A 9,135-nucleotide genomic window follows, 5' to 3' on the forward strand; every position below is an offset into this window, starting at 1 on the left:
CAACAACAACAACAACAACAAGAGTCTCACAGACTTTCCAGCTGGGGCTGGCTTTGATCTCAGACTCCTTAATAGCTAGGAGGCAGGAGCCACCAGCCCTGGGGCCTGAGTTTCTTTTTTTGGGGGGGGGAGGGTCCGGTCGTGGGGCCTGAACTCTGGGCCTGGGCACTGACCCTCAGCTCTTCAGCTCAAGGCTAGCACTCTACCACTTGAGCCACAGTGCCACTTTCGGCTTTTTGCTTATGTGGTGCTGAGGAATTGAACTCAGGGCCTCGAGCATGCAAGGCAAGTGCTCTACCACGGAGCCACCTTCCCAGCCCCAAGGCCTGAGCTTTTGCTCAAGGCTAGCACTCTACCACTTAAGCCACCTGCCAGCCCTTTTTTATTCTTCTATTTGCCTTTTAAGCAATTCATCATTTACAATGTCCACTAGGAAGTGGAGGCAAAAAGAAAAGACTACTGAATACTAAAAATTGGTTACTGTTCAGGAATGGTTGGGGTAAGGCCACTAATGCCGTCAAACCAAAACTACATTTTCTTTTCTTTTCTTTTTTTAAATCACAAACTGCTTGGTTTGACTATCACAGGAAAATGACTTCAAATTAGTTATATTTCTCAGTATTAAGGATGTCCTTAACCAAAAAGGCAACATCAGTTTTTTTAGGAGCTGAGCTGCAGAAACTCCAGGTTAGACCCCAAACTGGGCGGGGACCACTAACCAAGAGAGGCCAACCAGTTTTCAACCAGTCACGCCCTTTCCAAAGATGGCCAACCTCACCTCACTCAACAAGGACGTTTCCATTCCCTCCTTAAGTTCATCTGATCCTGTACGGCTTTCAAACCAAAATCAAAATGTCTGTTCACAGCCTTTTAGCGTTAAAAGTAATGTAGTCGAGCAACGCCCCCCCCCCTCTTCGCCCCCGCCCCCCGTACCTCGGTGAAAATGGCCTCTCTGGTCTGGCTCTTGTTTTGGGAGGAGTGGTTGCCAGGAGTAAAAATGGCTGTGCCGTGGGAATAGATTTAATAGGAAGTGAAGCTGTGACGGCGAGGCGTTGCCCGGCAGTTCTTTGCTTGGCATTCTGGGAGTTTATTTCGCCTGCCCTTCTTAGACATGGCGCTGGCCAGCGTGTTGGAGCGGCCGCTACCGGTGAACCGGCAGGGCTTTTTTGGACTTGGAGGTCGTGCAGATCTGGTGAACCTGGGTCCGGGGAGTCCCAGCGATGGGCTGAGCCTGGCTGCACCTGGCTGGGGGGTCCCAGAGGAGCCGCGAATCGAAATGCTTCATGGAACCACCACGCTAGCCTTCAAGGTGCGGATCTCCTCGTCTCCCGCGGCTGAGCCGCGAGCGCTCGCGCCCGGCCCGGCCCGGCCTGGCCCGGCCTCCCAGGCGGAAGGCAGCGTGCTGTGGCCGCGACCACCGAGCCTTGAGCCCAGGCAGCAAGGCTCGGTCCAAGGCTCGGTCCTGGCTTCGCTGACTCATTGTCCCGGAGTCCTCGGCCTTCGTGCTGCCTGGAGAAGGGTGGGGGGGTGGGCTGCGCTGAGTGCGTGTAGGATCCGGAGGCGGTTCGGGTAGATTCCCAGGCGTCCCCAGGCCGCGTCTATCCTGGGAGTCCTTAGCCGAGAACAAGGAAGCCGTAGCTAGAGGCTAGTGCCACTATTCACCAAAGGTTTTTTACACTCAGGACAAGGATAACTGAGTCTCTGGCCATAGGGGGAAGCTGGGTTAAGTCCCGGGACCATTGTAATAAAGAGCTAGACAATTGGGATCCCTGGCCGGTGGCTGGACTCCTGTAATCTTAGCTACTCAGGGGGCTGAGATCTGTGGATCACAGTTCGAAGCCCGCCCAGACAGGAAAGTCTGTGAGACCCTTACCTCCAGTTAACAACTAGAAAACCGGAAGTGGTGCTGTAGCTCAAGTGGTAGAATGCTAGCCTTGAGCAAAAGAGCTGAGGGACAGCACCCAGGCCCCAAGTTCAACCCCACGACCGACAAAAACAACAACAGCAAAAGGATGTAATATTGGTTATACCCAAGTCTGAGGATTGCGGTGAAGTCCAAATGACATTAATAGGTGAAGGAAATGTGTATGATAAAATACAAAAGAACAGTGAAAGATTTGCTCGGTTTGCATTAGCGTCAAAGAAACATCATGGGGGCGCTGAGAGGTGGCTCAGTGATAGAGTGCTTGCCTTGTATACTTGAGGCCCTGGGTTCGATTCCTCAGCACCACATAAGCAGAAAAAGCCGGAAGTGATGCTGTGGCTCAAGTGGTAGAACGCTAACATTGAGCTGAAGAGCTGAGGGACAGCGCCCAGAACCAGAGTTCAAGCCCTACCACCGACCAAAAAAAAAAAAAAAAGAAGAAAAAGAAACATCATGGACACTGGGTGCTGGTGGCTCACACCTGTTGTCCTAGCTACCCAGGAAACTTGAGCTGAACACAAGGTTCAAAGCCAGACCAAGCAGAAAAGTCCTGAGATGTGGGTCAAGTGGTAGAGCACAAGCCTTGCAAGAAGAAGCTAAGGGACAGCATCCAGGCCCCAGTACTACCACCAGAAATAAATAAATAAGCTGGGCACTGTTGGCTCAGGCCTGTAATCCTAGCAAGTCAGGAGGCTGAGATCTGAGAATAACAGTTTGAGGCCAACCCAGACAAAAAAAAAAAAAGGCCTAAAGTAGAGATGTAGCTCAATTGGTACAGCTACTGTTGAGCAAAAAAGCTCACAGACAGAGCCCAGGCCTTGAGTTCAAGCTCCATGACACCACTAAAAATTTAAAAATAAAAAAAAATTTAAATATATACACACATCAGGGGAATGTTTTTTGTTGTCTAATTGGGCCTGTTTTGTGTTTTTTTTCTGATCTTAACAGTTTCGCCATGGAGTCATTGTTGCAGCTGACTCCCGGGCCACAGCAGGGGCTTACATTGCTTCCCAGACAGTGAAGAAAGTCATAGAGATCAATCCCTACCTTCTGGGCACCATGGCTGGGGGTGCAGCGGATTGCAGCTTCTGGGAGCGGCTGTTGGCCCGGCAGTGTCGAATCTATGAGCTTCGAAATAAGGAACGCATTTCAGTAGCAGCTGCCTCCAAGCTTCTTGCCAACATGGTCTATCAGTACAAAGGCATGGGGCTGTCCATGGGTACCATGATCTGTGGCTGGGATAAGAGAGGTCCTGGTGAGTTGTCCTACAGTCCTTGACCTTGAGTTAACAATACCAAGAGGGGTTTTGAATTAATATAAGATGTGCTAATTAGGGCTGGGAAGGTGGCTCAGTGGAAGAATGCTTGCCTTGCATGCTTGAAGCCCTGGGTTCAATTCCACAGCACCACATAAGCAGTAAAAGTCAGAAGTGGCACTGTGGCTTAAGTGGTAGAGTGCTAGCCTTGAGCTGAAGAACTGAGGGGCAATACCCAGGCCAAAAGTCCAGATCCCACGACAAAAAAAAAGATGTGCTACTTAGGTTCTTAGCCTTCCCTTCTTGTCCAAGGAAAGCATTGATTATAGTGTGAGAAAGAGCATTAAGTTAGACCTGCTGTGTCATTGACTGACTTAGTCAATTGACCAGGTTACTTATTTTTTTAGCCTCTGTTTCTTCATGTCACATTGAGTGGTAATCTGTAATATTGGTTTAGTAAGATTTACATGTAAGCCAAGTACCAGTGGCTCACATCTACAATCCTAGCTACTGTGAAGGTTAAGATTTGGAGGATTAAGTTTTAAGGCCATTCCAGACAGAAAGGTTCAGTAGACCCCCCCATCTCCAAACTGCCCAGCAAAAAGCAATGCATCACTTAAAGTGGTAGAATGGTGTCCTACCAAACACAAGGTCCTGAGTACCAACCTCAATTCTGTCAAAATTTAAAAGGAAAATTATGGAAGTGGTAACATTGATTAATATGCATTATACTCATAAACTGACATGTTGAATTGAAATCCCTTTGTAAAAACCACTTAAAAGTAAGATAAGGAAAGGTGGCTCAGCGGTAGAGTGCTTACAGTGCCCAGGCCCAGAGTTTAGTCCCCACAATGGGGAAAAAAAAAGATAATAAAACCTCAAAATAAAAGAAGTAAATAAATGTAAAGTAACTAATGTGAAATATTGTACATAATACTTCCCCCCCCCTTTTTTTTTGCCAGTCCTGGGGCTTGACCAAGGGCCAGGCACTGTCCCAGAGCTCCTTTTACTCAAGGCTAGCACTCTGCCACTTGAGCCACAGCACCACTTCTGGATTTTTCTGTTTATGTGGTACTAAGGAATCAAACCCAGGGCTTCATGCATGCTAGGCAAGCACTCTACCACTAAACCACATTCCCAGCCCTACATATTTTTCTACTCCATAAACTGATAAGACCTAGAAATAATATTTGAGAATTAATTTGGCTAAGAGAAAAACTCTAGGCAATGCTGATAGAAAAGTCGTGTGAGAGCCGGGCGCTGGTGGCTCACGCCTGTAATCCTAGCTACTCAGGAGGCTGAGATCTGAGAATCTCGGTTCAAAGCCAGCCCGGGCAGGAAAGACTGTGAGACTCCTATCTCCAATAAACCATCAGAAAACTGGAAGTGGTGCTGTGGCTCAAGTGGTAGAGCGCTCGCCTTGAGCTGATGAGCTTAGGGACAGCGCCCAGGCCCAGAGTTCAAGCCCCACGACCGACCAAAAAAGAAAAGAAAAGTCGTATGAGGGGCTGGGAAGTTGGCTCAGTGGTAGAGTGTTTGCCTCGTATGCATGAGGCCCTGGGTTCCATTCCTCAGCACCACATAAGCAGGGGAAAAAAGCCAGAAATGGCACTGTGGCTCAAGTGGTAGAGTGCTAGCCTTGAGCTGAAGAGCTGAGGGACAGTGCCCAGGCCCAGAGTTCAGCCCCATGACTGACGAAAGAAAGAAAGGAAGTCGTGTGAGTCACACACATAGTTTAGAAATTTCTCTTGGATATATATAAAAATTATAAAGAGGACTGGGAAGGTGGCTCAGTGGCAGAGTGCTTGCCTTGCATGCATGAGGCCCGGGTTCCATTCCTCAGCACCACATAAACAGAAAAAGCCAGAAGTGGAGCTGTGGCTCAAGTGGTAGAGCACTAGCCTTGAGCTAAAGAGCTGAGGGATAGCATCCAGGCCCAGAGTTCAAACTCCATGACCAACAAAAAAATTTAAAAAGAAACCAGGTATGATGGTACACCTCTGTATTCCAGGAGGCTGGAATTCCATGCCAGTCTAGGCTAGACAGTGAGAACCTGGCAAGAACGATAAATTTTAAAGAAAAAATAAAAGAAATTGTCTTATGCTCATTTAGTACAAGAAGATTAAAATATTCAATCTATGACCATAGTACCATTTCAAGTTCTCCTAAGCCACATGTAGCTGGGAGTGCAGCTATCATTTTCTTTGTAATCTTCCTCAGTTCAAACCCCTTCCTGTACTACCAAAACAGCCTCTATGTTTGTCCCTCTATCCACACTGATCAGAAAGAATAGACATGACTATGAGAAGAAACAGAAGAGAGTGTAAAAGCATACTCTTGGAATCTTAGCACTCAGCAGGCTGAGATATGATAATTACGGTTTGATGCCAGACAAGGCAAGAAAGTCCATGATTTTTTTGTTGTTTTGGTTTTTTGTTTTGTTTTGGGTGAGTAGTGGGGCTTGAACTCAGGACCTGGGTGCTGTCTCTGAGTTTTTATGCTCAAGGCTAGTGTTCTACCACTGAGCCACAGCTCCACTTCCATTTTCTAGTGATTAATTAGCGATAAGAGTCTCAAAGCCTTTTCTGCCCAGGCTGGCTTTGAGCCATGATCCTCAGATCTCAGCCTCCTGAGTAGCTAGGATTACAGGTGTGAGTCACCAATGTCTGACTGTGAGACTTTTAACCATCTCCAGTTAACAAGCTATGGAGCTGTTTGCTCAAGTGATAAGAGTCCCAGTCTTGATCGAAAAACCTAAGCATTAGTGCAAATCCCTGAGTTCAAGTTACCAGTACCAGTACAAAAATAAATAAACAGATAAGTTTGTTCTTAATAGGGATTTTTTTTTTTTTTTTTTTTTGTCGGGGGGGCTTGAACTTTGGGCCTGGGCGCTGTCCCTCAGCTCTTCAGCTCAAGGCGAGCACTCTACCATTTGAGCTACAGCGCCACTTCCGGTTTTCTGGTGGTTTATTGGAGATAGGAGTCTCACGGTCTCTCCTGCCCGGGCTGGCTTTGAACTTCGATCCTCAGATCTCAGCCTCCTGAGTAGCTAGGATTACAGGCGTGAGCCACCAGCGCCCGGCCTTAATAGGGATTTTTTTTTTTGCCAGACCTGGGGGGGGGCTTGAACTCAGTGCCTGGGTACCTTCCTTGAGCTTTTTGCTCAAGGCTAGCACTCTATCACTTGAGCCACAGCAGCACTCTGGCTTTTTCTGTTTATGTGGTACTGGGGAATTGAACCCAGGGCTTCATATATGTTAGGCAAGCACTCTACCAGTAAGCCATAATCTCAGCCCTTAACAGGGATCTTTGTCTTAGTGCAATTATCACAGTATATATTTAGTTTATGACATAAACCAAAACCACTACAATTTCACTGCATGATATAATCTCACAAGATATGTAGTTATCATTGACCAAAATGTTGGCGTGACTGGTGTGCCTACCATTGATTACAGGTGTGAGCCACCAGTATCTGCCTTCAACCAACAAATTTCTGAGAATGTATTCCTATTAAGAAATACATGGGGCTGGGAAGGTGGCTCAGTGGTAGAGCGCTTGCCTTGCATGCATGAGGCCCTGGGTTTGATTCCTCAGCCACCACATAAGCAGAAAAAGCTGGAAGTGGTGCTGTGGCTCAGGTGGTAGAGCACTAGCCTTGAGCTGAAGAGCTGAGGCCCCAGAGTTCAGGCTCTACAATGGCAAAAAAAAAAAAAAAAAGTAGTGAACCGGGTGCTGGTGGGTCATGCCTGTAATCCTAGCTACAAAGGAGGCTGAGATCTGAGGATTGTGGTTCAAAGCCAGCCCAGGCAGGAAAGTCTGTGAGACTCTTATCTTCAATAAACCACCAGAAAACTGGAAGTGGCACCTGGGCCCAGAGTTATAGCCCAATGACTGACCAAAAAAAAAAGATGAGTAGTGAGCCAGGCACCAGGGGCTCACGCCAGTAGTTCTAGCTACTCAGGAGGCTGAGATTTGAGAATTATGTTTCAAAGCCAGCCCAGGCAGAAAAGTCCGTGAGACTTATCTCCAGTTAACCACCAGAAAACCAGAAGTAGCACTGTGGCTCAAGTGGTAGAATGCTTGCCTTGAGCTGAAGAGCTGAGGGACAACAGCCAAGCACAGAGTTCAATCCCCACAATCAGCAAAAAAAAAAAAGATGTGTAGTGGTGATTTTTTTTCCCCTGCTTTTCAGGCCTCTACTACGTGGACAGTGAAGGGAACCGGATCTCTGGAGCTACCTTTTCTGTAGGTTCTGGCTCTGTATACGCCTATGGAGTTATGGATCAAGGCTACTCCTATGACTTGGAAGTGGCAGCAGCCTATGATTTGGCCCGCCGAGCCATCTACCAAGCCACCTACAGAGATGCTTACTCAGGAGGTTCAGTCAATCTCTACCACGTGCGGGAAGATGGCTGGATCCGAGTCTCCAGTGACAATGTAGCCGATTTACATGAAAAGTATAGTAAATCTACTCCCTGAAGGATGGATTTCTTGGGGTGACTGTCATTGGTAATATTATAACATCCCTTCTAGAGTAGAGTAATCCACAGTTGTATCTGTACCTTTTTATAAAGCCCCTGAAACATTGATCACTGTGTGTGACCCGTTATAAATGAGCTGCTACAGAGGCCGCTGTTTACTTTCTTGGATGTTACCATTACAGCACTCAGTACTCGACCTCAGCCTGTCTTGTGTCTTTTGTCCACGCTGTCCCTCCTCCAAGCACTTTGCAGTCAAATAAGCTAGGACAGTGGGAGGAAAGGCACTGTAATTACAGGAAACAGTAGTGGGAAGACATTGTCTAGTGAATACATTAATATCCCACTCATGAAGCTAATAACAAAGGAGAAGGAGAATGGCAGGGAGGAGGGAGAGATTTCCAAATTCCGTTTGCAAAAAAAAAAATGAGAAGTTGATGAGGTGGAAAGATGCACAGGGCTGTACCAGAAAGGCTACAGGGGAAAAAGCTCAGCCTGCTGTGGGGGAAGGGAAGTTGACAGACTTCAGCAGAGGAGAGGGGACAGCAATAAACACATAATTTATTTTGTTTTTTTGAGATAGTGTCTATGTAGCCCAGGTTGGCCTTGAACTGCCAGCATAAGTCTGAAGTGTTAACCCCATGGGGAAGGGAAGGCTTAGACCTCAGGAAAGAACAGAATAGTGAATGTGAAAGCCCTGGTGACCTTTTGGTCTTTTCCTTTTGGTCTTCCAGCATGGTTATCTGTGTGGCAAAGCTGGGAGAGGTGGTCTTGTGCATCCTGGGCATGAAGCAGTCCAGAATTGGCACTGGAATGTGTGGGTGGGAAGAGGGCCAATTTGTCACCCAGCACTTGAGGGGGTTCCCAAGCTGTGGTGGTGGCAGATGGCAAAAGCTACTGTTAAAGAGAAGACAGGATACAGGGTATTGGCAGGAGAAATCTAAAAATGGGGGAGAACATAAGTATAAGACCACCTTTTATGTAGTTGGCTAGATAGAAGAGAGTGGTAGTTGAGAGAACAATGTCATTTTTTTTTCAGACAGGGAATAGGAGGAGTCATTCCAACTAGGTGGAGTAAGGCCTCTTCACCCCTGTGCTGCAGCTTCCTTCCTTCCTCTTCATCCTGGTGCAGTTTTGTATTGATTGATGAGGCTGTCCACCAAGAACTGATCCAGGCTTGTTAATTGCATTTGTCAAACTCGGGGGAAATTGGGAATTAGTGAGATTGGAGAAAGGAGTTTGGAAAACAAATGACTCTTGTGCCTTAGGAGATTCATTTTGCTGACAAGTATCTCAGGAGCCCCTGGAGTCCACTAGCATGGACCCAAATATACTCTACAGCTAAAACAGGCAGGAGCTATGTCTCAGCTTTCTCCTGTACAGACTACCATCAACATATGCGATATGTGAGATGTTACAGCCTCTTCTCACTTATGACATGGTTTGTAGATCTTTAAAAATTAGGCCTCAGAGGC

General features: G+C 47.1%; 1 protein-coding gene across 1 annotated transcript; it reads left to right on the top strand.

Annotated features, from left to right (window-relative positions):
• Nucleotides 1–1,089: 1,089 nt before the first annotated feature.
• Nucleotides 1,090–7,859, top strand: Psmb5 (proteasome (prosome, macropain) subunit, beta type, 5). Its single transcript, XM_013025473.1, has 3 exons — nt 1,090–1,309; nt 2,873–3,179; nt 7,375–7,859. Exons 1-3 carry the CDS (start codon nt 1,112–1,114, stop codon nt 7,659–7,661), a joined length of 792 nt encoding a protein of 263 aa, XP_012880927.1. The 5' UTR covers nt 1,090–1,111; the 3' UTR covers nt 7,662–7,859.
• The last annotated feature ends 1,276 nt before the right edge of the window (nt 7,860–9,135 follow it).

Source organism: Dipodomys ordii, unplaced genomic scaffold, assembly GCF_000151885.1.
Source record: "Dipodomys ordii isolate 6190 unplaced genomic scaffold, Dord_2.0 Scaffold84, whole genome shotgun sequence".
Lineage (NCBI taxonomy): Eukaryota > Metazoa > Chordata > Mammalia > Rodentia > Heteromyidae > Dipodomys > Dipodomys ordii.

What these genes read in the sequence shown, in the direction of transcription:
- Psmb5 (XM_013025473.1), top strand. Translation starts at nt 1,112, where the DNA reads ATGGCGCTGGCCAGCGTGTTGGAGCGGCCGCTACCGGTGAACCGGCAG. An exon ending in CCACCACGCTAGCCTTCAAG is followed by an intron (nt 1,310 to 2,872) that starts GTGCGGATCTCC and finishes TGATCTTAACAG; the next exon opens with TTTCGCCATGGAGTCATTGT. An exon ending in CTGGGATAAGAGAGGTCCTG is followed by an intron (nt 3,180 to 7,374) that starts GTGAGTTGTCCT and finishes CCTGCTTTTCAG; the next exon opens with GCCTCTACTACGTGGACAGT.